Source organism: Dasypus novemcinctus, chromosome 28, assembly GCF_030445035.2.
Source record: "Dasypus novemcinctus isolate mDasNov1 chromosome 28, mDasNov1.1.hap2, whole genome shotgun sequence".
NCBI lineage: Eukaryota > Metazoa > Chordata > Mammalia > Cingulata > Dasypodidae > Dasypus > Dasypus novemcinctus.
In genome coordinates, this window is record NC_080700.1 from 42,596,220 (window position 1) to 42,619,261 (window position 23,042).

Below are 23,042 nucleotides of genomic sequence, written 5' to 3' on the forward strand. Positions count from 1 at the left end.
GCACTCCACCTCAAACCCACAAAATTAAAGTCACTGGAGGGTAGACAAGAAATATGCATTTGTAACATGCCTCCAGGTGATTTTTATGTACTAACATTTGAGCAGCACAAACGTAAAGTTTCTTGGCTTTTTATTTTTTTTTTGAAGAAACTGTGATCCTAATAGAAAAGCTGCCACAAAGCCAAAAATTTAAAAGATCACTGCTCTATACTACAGTTGTAATTCAGGAGTATGATCCTCCAAACATTTCCTTTTCTCCCAACATTTTTGGCAGATGTTGAATAACAATTAATTACCTAATATTATGTGCAGAAATGATCTGAGAAAGGCGTAGATTAACACATAACTCAAAGATAAGTGCCATATTTAGTAGAAAGATTGCTTTCTTTATATGCAATTAACTGTAAATCCATTTTTAAAGCATGAAAAAATAAAATTCATGTACTGGTGCTAAATCATGGGTATTAAGTCTAACAAGTAAACTGGGAAATAGGCAGAAATATTAAAAGTGAAAAAGCTTTTCTTTACTTTTATAATAACAGGATAATTTCTCTTAAATGAATCTACTTGTATAATTCTTTTTATGTAATAATAAGAAGTAAGCCACATTTTGAAAATGTAAGTTACCTCAGAATGTTTCACTATAGCTTCTAAACAGAACATTTCTACTGTAGCTGAAGGAACTTCTCCAAAACTCTCAGCATAAGGAAGTCCATTTCCTCCAAAACACCATAAGCCACCCTGAAATTAAGAATTAAACATTTTATTGAAAAAAGAAACTATTTTTTGTGTGACAAAAAGATCTCTGTACACTATACCATATTAGAAAGCACTACTATGTGGAACTCTAAATATTTTGGAAACTTAAAGGGGACTTCAGTGATACCACCTGTGACGGAGGAGAACAGCACATAAGGAGTTGCCCTGAGGAGAGCCCCAGCCTCGGCCAGCTCTTCCCCACGGCCCCCCATCGGGAAGCAGCTCTTCAGGTGAAGCCCAGCACTGAACACAGCGCCCAGTGCCACCTCGTTCAGCGCCTGGCAATTAGGGCACTACAGCACATTCCTACTTATGCTAGTAGAGTCTACCTGAAGTCCCATCATCAAAAGCAGAAAAAAGCATTACGGGACAAATTAAAGTAAAGACAATCACAGAAGGGAAGCGGACGTGGCTCAACTGATAAAGCGTCCACCTACCATATAGGAGGTTCAGGGTTCAAACCCAGAGCCTCCTGGCCTGTGTGGTGAGCTGGCCCACACGCTGTGCTGATGTGTGCAAGGAGTACCGTGCCAAGCAGGGGTGTCCCCCATGTAGGGGAGCCCCACATACAAGGAGTGCGCCCTGTAAGGAGAGTCACCCTGGGTGACAGAAAAAAAGCTCAGCCCACTCAGGAGTGGCGCCGCACACACAGAGAGCTGATGCAGCAAGATGACACAACAAAAAGAGATACATTCCCAGAGCCACTGAGAATGCAAGCAGACACAGAAGAACACACAGCAAATGGACACAAGAGCGCAAACAACTGGGGGGGGGAGGCGGCGGAAGAGGAGAGAATTAAAAAAAAACAAAACACAATCACAGAAGTATAAATTCTATTTTAGATGAAATTCAAACTCAGATGGAGGAATAAACAATAACAACTAGGAAAATTATTAAACAAAGAGTAGTAGAGAAACTAGTCCTAGAAAATAACAAAATGTATTATCAGGGAATCGAATGCACTTTTGCTGTTAATGAATACAGACTAAGAAAGAAAAGAGTATTTCAAAGAAAACGTGAAAGCTATATAGGTAGCGGGATGGAACATAATGTTTAATGTTGATATCATGGAGGAAAAAATGGCTTTGCTGGCACTCAAAGCTCCTCACTTATCTATTTTCTGAGACTTTTTAAGAATCATAAGATATAACTAATTTTTCTTAGTATATACTCTGTATATGAGTGTTCTATCCTCAAAATAGCAAAGCTAAGGCTTCACACTTAATCCAATGATAGCTTTTACTCAAAACATTTTTAGAGCTCCAGTTTTTAAATTCCTAATTTATCTTACTTCACTTTTTAATTAATAATGACCTTTTTTCTTCTTTAGAATATAACTGATTTGAGGAAAACTTATTCAGGATAGTAATAACAGTATAAAAAGGAGGTAGTTTTTGTCCATTTAAAATGAAGTGAGTCATAAAATGACTAGTTTTTATGAGCAAGTCAGAAAGAAATTTCACAATATGAATTTGAATAACAGCATTACTGGTTAAAGTGTCTAGCAAAGGAAAAACTGAATCTGATAAATGAAAATCTGGGATTTATGCTTTAAAATACTGTTTTATAGTCGCACCTTTTTTCAAAAGATTTATTTTTTATTTATTTCTCTCCCCTTCCTTCCCAACCCCTCAATGGTCTGCTCTCTGTGTCCATTTGCTGTGTGTTCTTCTTCGTCCGCTTCTGTTGTTGTCAGTGGCATGGGAATTTGTGTTTCTTTTTGTTGCGTCATCTTATGTGTCAGCTCTGTGTGTGTGCGGGCCATTCCTGGGCAGGCTGAACTTTCTTTTGTGCTGGGTGGCTCTCCTTACGGAGTGCACTCCTTGCGCATGGGGATCCCCTACGTGGGGACACCCCTGCATGGCAAGGCACTCCTTGCACGCATCAGCACTGCGCATGGGCCAGCTCCACACAGGTCAAGGAGGCCCGGGGTTTGAACTGCGGACCTCCCATGTGGTAGACGGACGCCCTATCCACTGGGCCAAGTCCGTGTCCCTATAGCCGCACTTTAAATAAAGCAGTAACATCAGGTCCCCATATTATTAGGAATGTAATTTTTAACTACCATCACTTACCTGATTTAATTATGAAATTAAAAATTCTGTGCTGTGGTGTCTGTTGAAATTTAAACCATTTTAAAATGTGATAAGTGAACTTCATGCAAGTTAGCAACAGTTCTACTAAAAATTGTGATAGTTCCGTATGTTTACGCAACCTGCTTCGTATTAAATCCCTCTGCCAAGAGGGTCTTCCTAAGAAGAGTGCGTCAATATTCACCCTTAACGTTTACAACCTGGGACATCAGATTTTTAAAGGGCTTTATGTGAACTTTGATACTGTAATTTTTCTAAGCATTTTTAAAAGGATAACAAATTATATATGTACTAATGCTCTTAAGAAAAATAAGACAGGAAAAGTTGGTGATATTTGTTAGGTTTTAACTGAATGGATCAGTTCCTTGTAATAACAAGTGTATAATAAGGAAATAAGACACTAAATGTGTATTCAGTTTAAATGGTTATGTATTTTTAAATTGCCAAGAAAAATAAACAACTTTGTACATTTGGAAAAAAAAAAAGAATACACTGCGGAAACAGTTTCAACTCCTATGACAGATCCAGGGCTGCACTAATCTCTTACAAATCAGTGAGAAAAATACTTTTAATACTATAGAGAAATGAGCAGCAGTCAACAGAAATTCACAGGAAAAGAAACACAGTGGCTTTAAAATACACGGACCAAGGAGCAGCACTGCTCCTGCCTAAGGAGAGGCGTGTACTTGGCCTGCGCGGAGAAAACACTTCCGTCTGTCAGTGGTCACTGTGACGAGACGGCCGGCATTTCCACCTGCTGCTGGGACTCGAGCAGGAGCGACTTCAAGCGAGGCTGACTGGGCGACAGACCCTTGAACGACTTCTACGGGAATACGCAACATGGGCAAAAGTGGGGAACATACACTGTTGGTAATAACAGATTAAAGATGACCTCCTGTCCATCCACGCGGCTGGTTAAGTTACGGGATGGTTGGCGTGGGATGCTGTGCCAGTCTCCTGATATTGCTTTACATCAGTCTCCAAGATGTATCAGAAAGTGAGAAAAACAAGGTGCAGGGCAGGCTGTCCAGTATGCTACCATCTGTTAAAGGGTGTGCGCAAGTGCACGCTGGGGGGATGGGAGGGGTGGAGGGAGCCCTCAGGACTGCGCCTCCTCCCCTAGGGCTGCGCCTCGGCCCCAGCCATAGACCATCCCAAGCACAAGAGGACAACCACAGGGCAGAGCCTTTCAGAAACAGATAGAGAACCCTGTATTTCCTATAGGAAAGATAGTCCATAAACTTCTGTATTTTGAGTTAATTTGTAGGATCTGTAGTTCAGTAAACTTACTATACTTAATTTTCAAAATAGTTTTTGGCCACCCTTTATTTTTTATCCATGCCTTCTTCTTTCATATAATATTCTATTTATCCAAGTTTAAACATACCAGGGAAAATGATAAATACAACAGAGGAAGAGGTGACTTCAGGGGACGAGAAAATTTTCTTGAAGATGGCCCACCACAGCCTACCCTGACTCCTACCCCTCTTATACCTGCTCATCTCACCTCAATCTCATCTCATCCAAGCCAATCAAATCTAACTCCACCAATTCAATCCAATATAGCCTAATCTAAAGACTCCAAGGAGGGAAGCGGATGTGGCTCAAGTGATAGAGCATCTGCCTACCATATGGGAGTACCCGGGTTTGATCCCTGGGGCCTCCTGGTGAAAAAGAAGAGAAAGCATGCCCACATGGTGAGCCAGTGCCCCATGCAAGTGAGTGACGCAGCAAGATGATGACACATCAAAAGAGAGACAAGGGGAGCGTCAAGGTGAAACGCAGCAGAAATCAGGAACTGAGGTGGCACAACTGGCAGGGAACCTCTCCCTCCATAAGAGGTCCTCAGGATCGAATCCTGGTGAATCGTAGTGGAGAGAAAATGAGAAGAGAAGACAATACAGACAGCAAAAACAGAAGGATGGGAGGAGGGGAAGGGGGGAAATAAATAAATAAATCTTAAAAAAAAAAAAGACTCCAAGGAAAGCAGGGGTGAGAAGACAGAGAAAAATGGCCTAGGATTTTATTTTTTCTTGATTGTTTCTGGAACAATTCCATTCTACTCCAATTCCATTCTTTTTTTGGGAAAATCTTGTAAGTTATTTATGAATTAGCAGATTGTGTGGCCATAAGAAACATAAGCAAAAAGGAATGAATAAGAAGGTATAAAATCATGGTTGTTTATATGGATTGTGTTCTAACCTCAAAAATGAAAATAAACATCATTTACTGCTACTTTATCACTGAATTACTGTATCACAAGATTAAACACACTCTTAAAGAGTTAAGAAATGCCCACACATCAGATTCCATAAGTTCAACTAAAGCTACTCTCTGAAGGATGAGAACTGCAAAGGAAAAGCCGGCAAGAAAGAGTTGAAAATAAAAAAGGGTCAGGTATAAAACTTAAAAGGCAACAACAATAATAAAGCATAAGAGAAAATACCAATAAATCAAGTAAGTTACTAGAGAATCTATATCCATATTACACATTAATTACAGGCCTGCAGCAACGTCTTTTATTTATAACACTCAAATTGAGTTACATCACTTTGAGTTAATACAGTATTTTTCAAATGCATTTCAACAAGTTTATAACAGCCAATTGATTTAACAGAGTGGTGTTTTTTTTTAACCATATAATCTACATTCCAATTAAACATAACCTTTAGTGTTTCCTCTATTTTTATCTTTGTCACATGAAAATTCTTTGACTCTTAATAGAAACAGGCCAGGGAAGCAGATGTGGCTCAAACAATTGGGCTCTCATCTACCACACAGGCCCAGGGCTCGATGACCAGGGCTGCCTGGTGAAGGCGAGCTGGCCCACATGGAGTGCTGCCCCGCGCAAGAGTGCTGCCCTGCAAAGGAGTGCCAGCCCACGCCAAGAGCTGGTACAGCAAGATGATACAACAAAAAGGGACACAGAGGAGAGACAATAAGAGAAGCAGAGCTGAGGTAGCACAAGAGAATGATCACCTCTCTCCCACTCCAGAAGGTCCCAGGATTGGTTCCCGGAGTCACCTAATGAGAAGACAAGCAGACGCAGAAGAACACAGAACGAATGGACACAGAGAGCAGACAATGGATGGGGGGGGGAGGAATAAGAAATAAATCTCTTTTAAAAATCTAAATAGGCCAGTTGTTATTTATTTAAGCCTCATGTAAGTCGTGCACAGCACAGTGCCTTCAGCAAATGTGTGATGTGTCCACTTGTTATTCAGTAAATACACACTGAGAGCAGTGGGTATGAGGCACAGTACTTGGCACTGGGGAGATTACAAACCTCTGGGAGAGAACAAGAGAAATAAATAAGCAGCCAGAGAAATGTAAAATAATTACAGAATGCAGTAAGTGCTCTGAAGGGTGGAAAGTATGATAAACAGTGCGAGTGTGGAGGGCTCTCTGAGCGGTGAGCAGCTGAGCCTGGGGGCGGGAAGGCGGAGGGAGAGAAGACCCAGAGGCCTGAGCAGACACTCCTTCGCAAGCTCAGGGGAGGGCAGGCCAGCACGGCAGCATGAGCCTGCGGGAGTGGGAGGACATGGGCGGAAGGGCAGTGGAGAAGGAGACGGTGGGCAGGCTGCAGCCCAGGTCTACGAGGACATGTGGCTTTGGGAAGGAATCTTCTCTAGGAGACTCCTGGGAATGAGCTGGGTCCCTTGGACATGATGAGCAGATCTGCCCACAGAAAGAGCTGGGGTGGGAGGGGATGGGGTTTACAGAAGAGTGATGTGCTCATTCCAAGAGAGGACGCCCTGGCCTGCACACATGGTATCAGGAGGGCCCAATGTCGGGGGGCCTGGCAGGACCTGGAAGCCTGTCTGAGCCCTGAAAGCCACACAGGCCGTTTGCACAGCCGTCTCCACAGGTTTCCATGCCCTCTGGCGTTCAAAGAATCTCCCATCTGCACACAGTGTCTGCTGATGCCATTCTCTCATCACATCACCAACCCATCGAAAACTCATGCAAGACTGCTGTCAGAAGGGATTAGATGCACAGACTCAAGACCTAACTGTGAGGAGACTTAAAGGACGATGACAGTACCAGAATGGCAAGATTTTAGCTGGGCTATCCTTAAGCCAAGACTACAGAGGCTTGAGACGTCACCATTTCAAGGCACCATACCCCCTGATCTTTTGACCGCAGGCATTCACCACACGAGAGCAAAAGTAAAAGTTATTCACAATTGCCAAAAGTTGGAAACAACCCAGATGTCCATCAACTGTTGAATGGATAAATCAACTTGTATATACACATGATGGACTATGATGCAGCTGTAAGAAGAAATGAAATTGTAAAATATATGACAACATGGATGAAGCTGGAGGACATTATGTTGAGTGAAGCAAGCCAGACACAAAAGGACAAATACTGTATGACTGTGCTAGTATGAACTAAATACAATGTATGTGTAATCTTATGGAGTTAATAACTCGATAACTTTTCTGTGTCACCAGAAAAGAGAATGAGTTTACAGAATGGAAAGCTGAGGGTTAGCTAGTGCAGAATTGGTAAAAAAAGGATGTGTGTTAAACTTTGGAAATGAATAGAAAAGGTGAAAGCACAACATTGTGTTTGTAACTAGCAGTGCTGTTACATGAGTAAGAAAGTGGTTGAAAGGGAAAGTCTAAGGCCATGTAAATTACTGAAAGGAAAACTAAAAAATGTAACATGGGACGGTAAAGCAGAGTGAAACCTCATGTGAAACCCAAGCATGGATGATATTGCATATATAAGACAGTCTTTCTTACTAGTTGTTCAAGACGTTAGTATCAGACCAAAAAAAATCTAAATTATGCTAAGTGAAAGAAACCAGGCACAAAATACTACATATTGTATGACTTCATTTAGTTAATGTATAAATATAAATCAATTTATAAAGATGAAATTAGCTTAATGGTTATGCAGGGCTGGGGAAGGACAGAGGGATTGAGAGGTGGCTGCTAAGGGGCGTGGAGCTTTTCTTTTTGGAGTAATGAAGTTGTTCTAAAACTTTTTTGGTGATGAATGCACAACATTGTGATTATACTAAGAGCCACTGATTACACACTTTGGAGAGACTATATGGTATGTGAATATATCCCAAAAAAACTGCTTTAAAATAAATAAATATGCAAGAATAGCCAGAAGTAGCAACTAGGTACAATAGGGGAAGCATAAAAAGATGAGAATTGGTGAGTTTTTTATTTTTAGTATTGAAATAATGATGCTCTAATAAGAAAGTAATGAATGCACAACTATGTGATTACAACAAAAGGCATGGACTGTATGCTTTGAATGGACTGTATGCTTTACTAATATGTATCAATAAAATGGAATTGTTTCATAAATAAGCAAATAAATCCTTCCCAGTGCCAATGCCAAGATGGCCACGTGGGCCACGCAGCCGGTGCCGACTGTGCCTCAGCCACTGGGCCACGCTACAATTCTGCGCCGCGCAGCCCCACACCAAGCACTCCAGGATAATCAACCACCCCCTACCCCTACCAAAGCCCACCCAAGATGCCTCCCCCAGGGCCCAAGCTTGGAATGGCCGACAGGGAAGTGCCTCCCAAAAGCCAAAAGGAAAAAGAAGGGTACCAGAATCCAGAACGGCCAGGCTTCTGGCCCTGAGGCTGCAGGTCACAGGCCCCTGAGATCCTCCAAGAGGGGTCGAGACTGGAGGCCACCTGCCTGACCAGAAGGGCCCACGTGTTTACAGAGCACAGGAGACCGAGGTGGCAACACCTGGGAGGGCGGGAGGCCTGAGGGCCGTCCCCCATTCCCCAGCCCCCACCAGATTTGCAGGCATGTTGTGGAGCTGCCAAGGTCTTAGCTAAGGGACGAGGCGGCAGAGAACTGAGAAGAGCTTTTAGTTTCCCTGACCGAGTTCTCCCTATAAACAGAACACAAAATAGGGAAAAACTGGTCAGTGCTGGGGTTGCGGGGGGGAGGACTTGATATTACTTTCAGATTTGGATACCTTTGTTTTAATATTTGTAAGAGCTGAATTTCTGCAGTCTTGCAAATTAACTGGGCTTAAAAATGGCGTTCACCCAACAATAGCATCAAAATAGTGGCATAAGGAATCCCAAAAGGTTTCCCCTTAGAGAGGGCAAAATAAAAGGGCACATTCACCTCTCTTGAAACTCTGGAAGACAATCAAGAATGAAGAACGGGGAAGCAGACGTGGTTCAACGGACAGAGCTTCCACCTACCATACAGGAGGCCCAGAGTTCGATACCCAGGCCCTCCTGGCCTGTCTGGCGAGCTGGCCCACGTGGAGTGCTGCCATGCACAAGGAGCGCCACCCCGCAAAGGGGTGCCCCCCCGCACAGCAAGTGCAGCCCCGCGCAGGAGAGCAGCCTGCCCAGGAGTGGTGCAGCCCACACAGAGAGCTGATGCAGCAAGATGATGCAACAAAAGAGACACAAAGAAGAGACAATAAAAGATGCAGTGAACTAGGGAGCTGAGGTGACGCAAGAGAATGACCGACCACCTCTCTGCCACTCTGGAAGGTCCCGGGATCTGTTTCCAGAGCCACCTAATGAGAATACAACAGACAGAAGAACACACAGCAAATGGACACAGAGAGCAGACAGCAGGGGGCGGGGGGGAATAAGAAGGAAAAAAACCATGATATTGACATCTAATAAAAGAAAGAAAGAACGGAGAACAATTAAAAACAATGAGTTGAGGGGGAAACAAAATACCTAAAAAAGGTAACAGAGTGGCAAGGTAGATGTGCCACTCACCCCCCCAGCTCAGAGCTGTGTTGTTTAAGACACACAGCGGGGAGGGCAGTGGGAAGACGGCAGAGGAGGGAGCTCCCGGAGTTAGTCCTTCTACCACAACTGACTACTACTAAACAGGCAGAAACTGAGACAACTAATCTGAAACTCCAGAGGCCAGATAAGCACTGTGCATCAACCAGGGAAGAGCAGAGAAAGAGGCTGATAAAGTACGACAAAGAGCGGTAAAGAGCTCTCGACGCATGTGGCTTCCAGTGCCCACCCCCACTCTCCCAGCAGGCCGCCATGGGGTCCAGATCCTGGCCAGCTCGCTGGTGACAGAAAGGGACAGAGAAATCCTCTCCACCAAGACTAGGGGTGGGCACAGCTGATGACTGATCACAACTTCTGATTAGCAACTTGAGATACCTGGGGCCCAGCCCTAAGGGCGGCCACTGTTTCACCCACCCCAGAAAAAGGCAGAAGCGACCACTGCTTCACACCCCACCTCCTGGACAGAGGCCAGAGAGGAACAGATTTAAAGACACTGCACTCGCTCAGGGTGCAGCACAGTCCCTTGAATGGCTGCATTTGCTGGAAGAAGCTCTCTTGCCACCCCTTCTGACCCCATCCCCAGGACACTTTGGAGTCAATCTGCACCTCGTCTTGGGTCTCTGGCTTTTTGTTGCAGCAGGGAAAGACTGCCCTGGGAAAGTCCTCTCTGGCATTCCCCTCCTTCCAGCCAATGATAGGAAACTATAGAAGCAGACAATACAGGGGAAAGGATTATTGATTCCAAATACCCAGGAGAGGGAGGTCTGTTTCATGGGGAACAGAATGAGCAACCAAACTTCTGTAAACAAGGGAAATCCAAAACAACTAACAACCAAAAGCCTACAAACAGACAGATGCCCAGAAAGACAGGTTAAATACCACACACAGCATTTGCCTTGGGTAGACCTTCCGGATAGAGGACTGAAGCTCAAGAAAATCTGTCTTATCACCAGTTGGCTACAAAATCAAGAAACAGACATATTAGGGAATAAATCCCATAGTTAACATTTGGAAATATTAATAAGTTCAGTGTGCAAATGTACAAGACAAATAAAGATACAGGAAATGATGGGCCATCCAAAGGAAAAGAATAAAAATCCAGAAAACAAAAATGAAGATGGCAAGAATACTGACATATGAAACAAAGCCTTCAAAAATGATCCTAAAAATACTTAAGGAGATGAAGGAAAAAAACAAATAACTAAAGGATATAAAGGAAACAATGAATGAGCAATATGAGAATCTTAGCAAAGTTATAGAAATTTTACAAAGGAATAAAAAAAACTACTAGAGTTGGAGACCACAATAACCAAAAGGAAAAATTCCCAGGAGGAGATCAAGAGTAGATGGCAGCTGGCAGAAGAAAGGGTCAGTGAACTTGAAGACAAGACACTTGAAATGAGTCAGGCTGAGAAGCAAAAAAGAAAAAGAATTATAAAAAGTAGAAATACTCTAACATACCTCTGGGACACCATCAAGCACACCAATACACACATTATGGGAATCCCAGAAGGACAAGAAAGGGACAGAAGGAATACGCAAAAATACAGTATCAGAAAACTTCCCAAACTTGGCACAAGATATAAACATGCACATCTAAGAGGCCCAGAGAACACAGCCTCCCTCCCCAAGGCCCTAGGGGAGCAAGTCTGAAACACACTGTGGGGTCCAGGGCCCAGGTTTCAGCAATAACAAGGACAATCCTGAAGACCCAGAATAGGTTAAACCAAGAATCAAAGAACAGCAGTAACACACAGGCTCCTGCCACTAAAACCCTGTGAAAGAAAGAGAAATCAAGCCTCTTAGTAAACTCACCACCCTAATCAGATGCTAAGACAAGCAAAAAATTACTAACTATACTAAGAAAATGGAAGAAATGGCCCAAGAAAAGGACAGAATGGATAAAAAAAACATGAACCAAAACAAACTTCAAATGCAAGAAGAGATGGAGGATTTGAGACAACTAATCAACAAGATGCACTCAAATTTCCAAAATCAAGTTAATGAGTTGAAAGACAGTATCATTAAAGAGATAAAAAATACCAAGACTACACTGAGCAAGCAGAAAGAATAATTTGAAAACCTGGGAAAAAAAAGTAACAGAGCTCATGGGAATGAAAGACATAATAGGTGAGATCAAAAACACAGTAGAGGAATACAACTGCAAAGTCAAAAGAGGAGAAAGAATAAATGATACAGAAGACAGGATGGCTAAAATTGAAGAGAAAAAATAATGGGAAAAATTAGAGCAGGGACTCAGGGAGTTGAATAACACAAAACCCAACAACATATGTGTCATGGGAGTTCCAGAAGGAGAAGAGAAGGGAAAAGGGGCAGAAAAAGTATTTCAGGAAATAATAGCTAGAAATTTCCCAACTCTCACAAAAGAAATGAACTTACATGTTCAAGAAGCACAGCATACTCCAATCAGAATAAATCCAAAAAGACCTACTCCAAGACACATACTACTCAGAATGTCCAACATCAACGATAAAGAGGAAATTCTGAGAGCAGCAAAGGAGAAACAAACCATCACATGCAAGGGATGCCCAGTAAGACTTAGTGAGGATTTCTTATCAGAAACCGTGGAGGTGAGAAGACAGTGGTGTGATATAATTAGGATATTGAAAGAGAAAAACTGTCAGCCAAGAATTCTCTATCCATCAAAACTGTTCTTCAAACATGAAGGTGAGTGTATTAGTGAGCCAAAAAGGGATGCTGATGGAAAGTACCAGAAATCCGTGAGCTTTTTTTTTAAAGATATTTAGATTACATAAATGTTACATAAAAAATATAGCAGATTCTCATATGCCCTGCTCCCCACCCTGCCCACATTTACCCACATTAACAACATCCTTCATTAGTGGGGTACATTCACTGCAATTGATGAACACATTTTGGAGCATTGCCACTAATGTGGATTATAGTTTACATTATAGTTTACACTCTCTCCCACCCAACTCTGTAGGTTATGGCAAGATATATAATGGCCTGGATCTGTCCTGCAATGTCATTCAGGGTAATTCCTAAGTCCCAAAAATGTCTCCGGTATTAAAACTGTTTTCCTTCTCCCTGACCTCAGAATCTGCAGTGGCCACTACCTCCACATCAATGATATTAATTTCTTCCATTGCTAGAATCACAATAAGTCTACAGAATACCAGTAAGTTCACTCCAGTCCATAGCTCATTCCCCAATCCTGAGAATTCTGGGCTGGTGATGCCCACTCCACCTCTAATTGAGAGGGGGCTTCAGTTCCATACGGCTGATGGATGGGACTTTCTTGCTTGCAGCTGTAGATTCTCTTGGCTCCTCAGTATGGTGGTAGTCCATCATCACCTCCTTGTTAGTTGTCCTGGGTGAGTCCAATGATCTGGACAGCAGGTGTTGCAACTCCACTGAGGCTCAGGGCCCAGCTGGCACATGGACAGCCCAAAGATTCAAGTCTCTTGGACGTACACCTACCAACTCCAGCACCAACTATAGGTTCAATGTTAGTTTTATAAAAAGTATTTATTTGGGGTAAAAGCTTACAGTTACAAGGCCCTAAGCGTCCAACTCAAGGTTACTTCCCTACCAAACTCTGTTGCCATGTGCTGAAGCAAGATGGCAGCAACAACTGCAAGGGTTCAGGCTTCCTCTTCCCCTTAAAGCTCCATGGGTCCAACTTCTTCCAATCTCAGTCATAGGCTGGCAGAGGCTCATCTCTCTTCCCAGGGCTCTTTCTTTCTGAGTTTAACCGCTCTGTTCTCTTCGAAATCAGGAGAATGCGTCGCCTCTCTTCAGGGTTCTTTCTTTCTGGATTTAGCTGCTCTGTTCCTTTCACAATCAGAAGAATGGGTCATCTCTCTTCCCAGGGCCTCTGCCATGTCCACAGAGCTGCCTCTCTTCCTCTGTGTTCTTTGTGTGTATCTACTTCCATGCTCTTGACTGAGCATCCCTACATACAGCCCACCAGGGGGGCGGGGACTCAACCCCACACTCCCTAATAACATGTTCGAATCAAAGCCCTGATCTTGACTTATTAATAAAGCAAAAATGAAACCTCTCAATTTAATATAATCAAAATGGTATCATGCCGATAGGAACAGACCATTTTACAAACATAATCTCTCTTTTTGGAATTCATAAATAATATAAAACTGCCACACTCTACCCTCTGAATTCCAAATAAATCTTAAATCCTTTCAGGTAGCAATACTAAATAAAAAATCACAGCACAGTTATTTATAGAAATATGATTTATCTTGGGGCAAAGTCCTCTCTGGCTATAGACCTGTTAATCTTATAGTGACTTGGCCTTCCCTAATCTATGGGAGATAAGCCCACCCCTCTAAGACCGACTGATGTTGACTCCACTCTCCCCAACCTTGGGGAATGTGCTCCACCCTCTCTGAAGCCTGGGGCAGCAAAACTCCTCCTGAATATCAGGTGGAAACACCTACCCTCTTCAACTGCTGGGGCAAACTCACCCTCTATGTACACATGAGCGGGGTTCCTTTCTTGGCCCAAGGAGATATCTTAATTTCAGACCTCAGTTTCCATGGTTTTTCTCTTTAAGCTGTTTTCCCCTCCATTTCCCTTTTAGTCCAGGCTGGCAGCGGTTTGTTCATACAGCTCTCTCAAAAAGCTTGTTGGTTCAACATGTAGGAAGCAGGGGTCCAAGTTATCAGACAGTAAGACTTTCCACAAGACTTTCCTAGATAACTGTATTTTCAATCCTCTTACAAGTTTCATGTTTAGTTAATTCCTCAAATGGGGCACTATTATCTAGGGGCATGATTTCCAGAGGTTTGGAATTTCTGGAATCAGTTTCTGGTTTCTTTGTGCCCAAAATTCTGTTATCAGCTTATCTCTTTCCTCTAACATTTTGCTATAAGCTGCAAGGGGAAACCAGGCTGAATTTTCCACATTTAGTCTGAAAATTTCCTTGGCTAAATGTCCAAGTTCATAATTTTCAAATTCTGACTTTCATATAACACTAGTAGTCAATCTTGCTAAGTTCTCTACAACTTTAAAACACAATCACCTTTCCTCCAGTTTCCAATAATGGTTTCATCATTTACTTCTAGGACCTCACAAAAAGTCTCCTTAGCAACCATATTCCTACCAACAGTCTCTTCTAAGTAATCTAGGTCTTTTCTATCAAGCACCTCACAATTCCCCCAAAATATACCCCTTACTCATTTATAAAACCGTTTCAGCATTTTGGTAATTACAAAAGCACCACTGCACTTCTCAGTACCAAATTCTGTATTAGCGAAAAGGGAAGAAGTGTAATATGAGGGCATTTTCGGACTTGGGCACTGGGACTTGGAATTGCCCTGAATGACATTGCAATGACAGATACAGGACCTACAGAATTGAGTGGAAGTGTAAACTACAATGTAAACTATACTCCATGCTGTGTGGCAATGCTCCAAATGTGTTCATCAATTGCAATGAACGTACCACACTAATGAAGAATGTTAATGTGGGGAAGAGTGGGAGGGGTGGGGAGTGGGGCACATGGGAATCCCTTATATTTTTTTGTGTAACATATAATCTAAGGACCTTTTTTAAAAATAAAAAATATATTTAAAAAAAGAAAAAGAATCTACCAGGAGAGGGAAGGGGGATAACAGGTGTAATATGGGGGCATTTTGGGGGCTTGGGAATTGTCCTGAATGACACTGCAATGACAGATATAGGCCATCATATATCTTGTTATAACTTTCAAAATTGTGTGGGAGAGAGTGTAAATTACAATGTAAACTATAATCCATACTTAGTGGCAATGCTCTAAAATGTGTTCATCAATTCTAACAACTGCACCACACTAATGAAGAATGTTGTTAATGGGGGAAAATATGGGAGGGGTTGGGAGTGGGGCATATGGGAATTCCTTATATTTTTTTTATCTAATATTTATGTAATCTAAGTGCCTTTAAAACATAATAATAAAGCATATTTTAAAAAAAAACACTAAAGGAAGCCTTACATCCTCAAAGAAAAACACAGAAGAGAGAGGTATGGAGAAGAACATAAAAGAAAAGCAGAAAGGGTAACCAAAAGAGTAAAAAGGCAGACGAAAATAAGATATGACATATGAAAACCAAAGAAGAAAATGGTGGAAGTAAATAACATAATTACAGTAATATCATTGAATGTGAATGGTTTAACCTCCCCAATCAAAACATATAGTCTGACAGAATGGATAAAAAAACATGAACCATCCATATGCTGCTTACAAGAGACTCACCATAGACCCAGAGATACAAAACCAGCTCCAAGTGAAAGGTTGGAAAAAGACACTCCATGCAAACAGTAACCAAAAAAGAGCAGGGGTAGCTATAGTAATATTGGAAAAAACAGACTTCAAATGCAAAAAAGTTATGATACAGAAAGCCATTATATATTAATGAAAGGGACACTTGACCTTGAAGATGTAATAGCCATAAATATCTATGTGCCTGACCAAGGTGCCCCAAAGTATATCAGACAAACTCTGGCAAAAATGAAGGGAGAAATAGACATCTCTACAATAATCACTGGAGGCTTCAACACACCACTTACATCATTAAATAGACAGAAGATCAACAAGGAAAGAGAGAACTTGAACAACATGATAAAGAAGCTAAATGTTGCACCTAAAAAAGATTATACAATCTTCTCAAGTGCCCATGGATTTTTATCCAGGATTGACCATGTTAGGTCACAATGCAGCTCTCAATAACTGTAAGACTAAAATTATACAAAGCACCTTCTCAGATCATAATGAAATGAAACTGGAAATCAATAATAGACAGGAAAGAGGTAAATTTGCAAATGTGTGGAGGCTAAACACACACTCCTAAATAGTCAGTGGGCCAAAGAAGAAATTGCAAGTGGAATAAGCATATATATTGAGACAAATGAAACCACCACCACAACTTATCAGAACTTAAGGGATACAGTTGGCTAATAGGGAAGTGAAGATGGTCAACCATCAACCTGGGAACCGAGAGTGCCTTCAACTCCAAGCAGGAGATTCGCATCCATGTGGGAGCTAAGCCCCCTCTTGACACAGAGGTGCAGTGGACATCACCAACCCAGGATCCACAGGATGGAGGAATAAAATATGGATTCGAGTGAACTTACTGGTATTCTACTATAGAACTATTGTGACTAGTAACGGAAGAAACAGTAGCACTGATCTGGAGAAAGTGGCCATGGCAGTTGCTGAGGGCAGGGACAGGGAAGAAAAGATGAGATGTGGGGGCATTTTCGGGACTTGGAGTTGTCCTAAATGATATTGTAGGGCCAGATGCTGGCCCAGATGCTGCCATAACCCACTGAATGCACTGGGGAAGAGTGTAAACTACAATGTAAACTATAATCTATGCGGTGCAGCAGTGTTCCAAAATGTATTTACCAAATGCAATGAATGTGCCACAATGATGAAAGAGGTTGTTGATGTGGGAGGAGTGGGGTGAGGGGGGTAGGGAATGTAGTTTTTTGTCGTCGTTGTTTTTTTCTCTCCCCTCCCCCCCATTGTCTGCTGTGTCCATTTGCTGTGTGTTCTTCTACATTTGCTTGCATTCTTGTCAGCAGCACCAGGAATCTGTGTCTCTTTTTGTTGCGTCATCTTGCTGCCTCAGCTCTGTGTGCGGCGCCACTCCTGGGCAGGCTGCACTTTTTTCACACAGGGCAGCTCTCCTTATGGGCATACTCCTTGCACGTGGGGCTCCCCTATGCGGGGGACACCCCTGTGTGGCATGGCACTCCTTGCATGCATCAGCACTACACAAGGGCCAGCTCACCACATGGGTCAGGAAGCCCTGGGTTTGAACCCTGGACCTCCCATATGGTAGGCAGACACTCTTGTCAGCTGAGCCAAATCCACTTCCCATCTTATATTTTTAATGTAACATTTTTTGTGATCTATGTACCTTTAAAAAAAAAAAAAGACAACTTAATAAAAAATAAATAAAATAAAAACTTATGGGGTACAAAGAAAGGCAGTATTGAGATGGAAATTTATAGCCTAAATGCCTATATTAAAAAAGAAGAGCTAAAATCAAAGATCTAACTGAACAACTGGAGAAATGAAAAAAGAATCCAGCAAATCATTCCCAAAGCAAACAGAAGGAAAGAAATAAGATTGGTGTAGAAATAAATGAAATAGAGAAAAAAAAAACAATAGAGAAATCAACAAAACCAAAAGCTGGTTCTTTGAGAAAATCAATAAAATTGACAAACTCATAGCTAGTTAAAAGAAGAAAAAAAGAGAAGATGCAAAATAAACACAATCAGAAATGAAAGGGGGTGAAGTTACAACTGAACCCACAGAAATAAAAAGGATCATAAAAGGATATTATGAGAAACTGTTTACCAACAAAGCAGACAACCTTAGATGAAATGGACAATTTCCTAGAAATGCACAAACAACCTACACTGACTCTACAAGAAAGAGAGGAACTCAACATACCAATCACTAGCAAAGAGATTGAATCTGTAATCAAAAATCTCCCAACAAAGAAAAGTCCAGGACCTGATGTTTTCACAAGTGACTTCTACCAAGCATTTCAAGAAGAATTAATACCAACCCTGTTTAAACTCTTCCAAAAACTTGAAAAGGAGGAAAAACTACCCAACACATTTTATGAAGGCAACATCACCCTAATACCAAAAACAAAGGTACAAGAAAAGAAATTTATAGATCAACTTCTCTAATGAACACAGATGCAAAAATTCTCAACAAACTATTTGCAAATCAAATCCAACAGCATATAAAAACAAGTACATTGTTTTCTTCAAAATGTATTAGGAAAACTGATGTTTGTCTTTGTTTATTGATTTAATAAAGACAGAAATATCTGCAGAAAAAAAAAAAAAAAAAAACAAGTATACATCACAATCAAGGAAGTTTTATTCCTGGTATACAAGAGCTGTTCAACATAAGAAAATTAACAATACACCACATAACAAACTGAAGGGAAAAAGACACATGATCATCTCAATGGACACAGAAAAGGCACAGGACAAAATCTAGCAGAATACGTTCTTGAAAAAAAAAGTTGGAAAGATAGGAATAGAAAAAAGTTCCTCAAAATAATAAAAAGCATATATGAAAATCCCACTGCCAACATTATACTCAAAGGGGAGAGGAACAAGACAAGGACGCCGTCACCACTGCTGTCCACATTGTGCTACAAGCTCCATCTAGAACAATTAGACAAGGGGAAAAAAAAGGCATCCAAACTGGAAAAGAAGGAATTAAAACTCTCACAATTCACAGACGACATGATCCTATATCTAGAAAATTCTAAGTTATCTACAACAAAGCTACCTGAGCTAATAAATGAGGTCAGCAAAGGGGGAGAATAGAAGATCAACATGCAGAAATCAGCATTTCTCTAAGTAGCAATGAGCAAGCTGAGGAGGAAATCAAGAAAAAAATTCCACTCACAACAGAAACAGTAAGACTCAAATATTTAGGAATTAATTTTAATAGGGATGTAAAGGTTTTGTATTAAAAAACTACAAAATACTGCTAAAAGAAATCAAAGAAGACCTAAATAAATGGAACGACATCCCAAGTTCATGCACTGGAAAACCAAATATTGTGACAATGTCAATGCTACCCAAACTGATTTACAGATTCAATGCAATACCAATCAAAATTCTTTGTTAATTCACCTGTCATTCCATTAGCCATAATGCCCAGCCCAGTGCACGGCACACACCCAAAGTCAATGTGTTTATTCAGTTACTGGGATGAATGACTATCCTAAGGTTCTAAGTGCTAGACCCTGGCATGATATCTTGAAGAGTGGGCACTCAAAAATATTTACTGAATGAATAAACAAGCTTACCTTCTGAGCGGCTAGACTCTGACTGCTTTCGCTTAGGGCCAATGATGTAAAATACCGGATACACTCATCTAGTCCCGTTTGAGGTAAAGACGCCAGCAAATGTCTAAGCTCTTCTTCAATGGAGGAATCCTGAAATAAAAGGAAAAGAAATTCTTCACAAATAAGCTCAACAATAGAGTTCAACAAACTCTTTTTATTTTACATTTAAGATAAATATAAATCATTCACAGTCAGAAGTATGTAAATTAAAGTATTCACTGCTTGGAGAGTGAAATCAGCAAGATGGAAGAGTAAAAACTTCCAAATACAAGGCTCCCAAAGAAATATCAAAAGAACAAGCAGAAACTGTCAGAATTAACTTTCCCAGAGCTCTGGAAACAGCCAAAGGTATATAACAAGCAAGTGATGGCTAAATAAAAAAAGAGGCACTCTATAAACAGGAGGAAAGCTGCATGGGGCGTTCCCTGCCCTGACCGCTGCCTGGCTCGGAGGCCATCTGTGGACACTGCTGCACTCCCAGTGTGGCCCTAGCCCTGATGCTGGTCGTAACAGAGCACACTGCATTTACAAATTGGGGTATGTCTGTTCCAGCCCATCTGGAAGCTCCGTGAAAGATGGACTCAGGGCCTCACCTGGAACTCTACTGGAACAAAGCTGAGAGAGAAGAGGGTAGAGAAGGAGCCTGGAACGCAGCAAACCACAGGCACTGAAGGAGAAATAATGAGGCTACCACATGCAATGAGCACCTGAGGCCAGGAAGAAAAGCCAGGAAGGGACTTTTCTGGTGAAATTAGAACATTCGGGTACATTCATGCATAATGGGGAGTGGTTTTGTTTTGTTTTTTAATTTGTTTTTTTTTTATTTTAATTTTTTAAAAATTTATTTATAACTGATTATGGTAAATGTTCTATAACACAGCCTAAATAAAAGATAAATACATTCATATATCAGAGATTTGGCCAGAAAGAAAAAAAAATTACTTGAAGTACAGCATGCCTTCTATAAGAAACACACCTTAGAAGCAAGGACACAATCAGGCTGAAAGTGAAAAGTTGGAAAAAGTTCTGCAGTAGTGATATAAATATTGGACAAAATAGATTTTAAATGAAAAACTTTTATGTGAGATGAAGAAGGTCATTATATAATATTAAAAGGAGCAATTCACCAAGAATAAATCACAATTATAAATATTTATGCACCTAACATTGGTGCCCCAAAATACATGAGAGACAACACTGGCAAAACTTACGGGAGAAATAGACATCTCTACAGTAATAGTTGGAGACTTCAATACACCACTCTCAGCACTGGATGAAACATCTGGACAGAGAATAAGCTTGAATAATATGAAAAATAACCTAGCCCTACAGTCCTTTATAGAGCATTATGATGTCTTCAAAAAAAATACAATTTACAAAAATGATGCGGTGGGGGGGGGAGCATGGTATATGGGAACCTCTTAGATTTTTTATTATGTTTTTTAATGTAATATTCTTTGTGATCTATTACTTTAATAAAAAAAAAGTATAAAAAAATATAAAGCATTATTCCCCAAAACAGCAGGATATACATTCTTTTCAAGGGTTCATGGATCCTTCTCCAAGAGAGACCATATGTTGGGTCACAAGACAGGTCTCAATAAATTATATAAGACTGAAATTATACATAGCAAATTCTCTGATCATAATGGAATGAAGCTGGGAATCAATAATGGATGAAAAAAAGGAAAAGTCACAAATGTATGGCTATTAATATTAAACAACATACTCTTAAGTAATCAGTGTCAAAGAAGAAATTGCAAGTGAAATCACAATAAATTTCTGGGGACAGATTAAATGGAGAACACATCAAAATCTATGGGGTAGAGTGAAGGCAGTACTGAGAGGGAAATTCATAGCCCTCAATGCTTACATTAAAAAAGAAAAAAGAGCTAAAATCAAAGACCTAACTACACACGTGAAGGAACTAGAAAAAGAACAGCAAACTTATCCCCAAGCAAGGAGAAGAAAAGAAATAACAAAGAAATTAGAGCAGAATTACATTAAATTGAGAACACAATAGAGAGAATCAACGAAACCAAAAGGCGGTTCTTTGAGAAAATCATCCAATGGACAAGCCCTTGGCTAGATCAACAAAGAGAAAAAGAGAAGATACAACTAAATAAAAACCAGAAATGAGAGGTAGGCCATTGCCACTGACCCTGCAGACAGAAGAGAGAGCATGAGAGGATACTATGAACAACTATATGCTAACAAACTAGACAACAGAGATGAAACACAAATTGCTAGAAACACATAAACCACCTACACTGACCCTAGTGGAAAGAGAAGACCTCAACAAACCAATCAGAAGTGAAGAAACTGAAACAGTTACCAAAACCTCCCAAAGATGAAATGCCCAGGACCAGTCGGCTTCAGAGGTGAATTTTACCCATCATTCAAAGAAGATCTAATACCAATCTTGCTAAAACTCCTCCAAAAAATTGAATAAGAAGCAACACTACCAAACTCCTTCCATGAAGCCAACAGAAGCCTGATACCAAAGCCAAAGGATATTATGAAAAAAGAAAATTACACATCAATTTCTCTAATGAATATAGATGTAAAAATCCTCAACAAAATACTTGCTAAATAAATCCAAAAGCACATTAAAAGAATTATACACCACGATGAAGCAGATTTTATCCCAGATTTGCAAGGGTGGTTTGCCACAAGAAAATCAGTTAGTGTAATATACCACATTTATAAATTGATGAAGAAAAATCATGATGTTCTCAATTGATGCAGAAAAAGCATTTGACAAATGGAGATAAAAACACTCCAAAAGATAGGAAGGGAAGGAAACCTCAACAGGGTAAAGTGCATATATTAAAAACCCAGAGCTAATATTGTACGTATTCAACGGTGAAAACTGAACGCTTTCCTCCTGAGATCAGAAACAAGACAAGGATGCTCACTATCACCACTGTTATTCAACATTGTGCTAGAAGTTCTAGGAAAAGCAATTAGGGAACTTCCGGCAAGATGGTGGCTGAGTGAGCTTGCCTTGCCGTCTCTCCTGGGAAGAGGCAGCTGGGCACCGCTGGAGGTTCTCCGGGACCAGGCTTTTTCAGGATTTTTTCAGGGCAGGAAGTGTCTGGACATCGATTTGGTGAGAAGGTAACGAAAAGGACTGGTCTATAAGATATAAATTGGGACTTTTCAGGAGGGGGAGGCAAGATGGCGGCTGAGTGAACTTCCTGGTTACTAGCTCCTGGGGGGAATTGGCTGGGAGGCGTCAGAGACTCTTTGGGACCGGCTGTTTCGGGATTTTTCCTGGTCCGGAGGTGTCTGGACATCGATTTGGAGGGAAGGTAACAGAGAGGATCCATCTGTGAAATATACACGGAGATCCCAGCTACGTGTGGAGGATTCCCTCCTTGGGTAGGGGGTAGGTGGAGCCGAGGCAGCTAGCACCGCGCGGAGCCCCGGCGGGCGGCGGCCAGGGTGGCCGAGTCCGGCCGAGCCCGGCTGAGCCGCGGCGGGCGGAGGGGCGGAGCCCAGCTGAGCTCGGCCGAGCCCAGCCGCGCCGCGCCGGGCGGCGAGCGGGA

The 23,042-nt window shown here is 41.3% G+C and overlaps 1 protein-coding gene across 10 annotated transcripts in view; it reads right to left on the minus strand.

Annotated features, from left to right (window-relative positions):
* Window positions 1–23,042, minus strand: part of SERAC1 (serine active site containing 1) — a 92,429-nt gene that overhangs the window by 35,396 nt on the left and 33,991 nt on the right. For all 10 annotated transcript variants that reach the window (XM_071212546.1, XM_058289621.1, XM_058289624.2 and 7 more), the window contains 2 exons: window positions 19,453–19,581; window positions 628–741 (listed from right to left, as the gene is read on the minus strand). In XM_071212546.1, coding sequence (XP_071068647.1) covers window positions 628–741; window positions 19,453–19,581 — 243 coding nt within the window. The remainder of the gene's footprint in view (window positions 1–627; window positions 742–19,452; window positions 19,582–23,042) is intronic.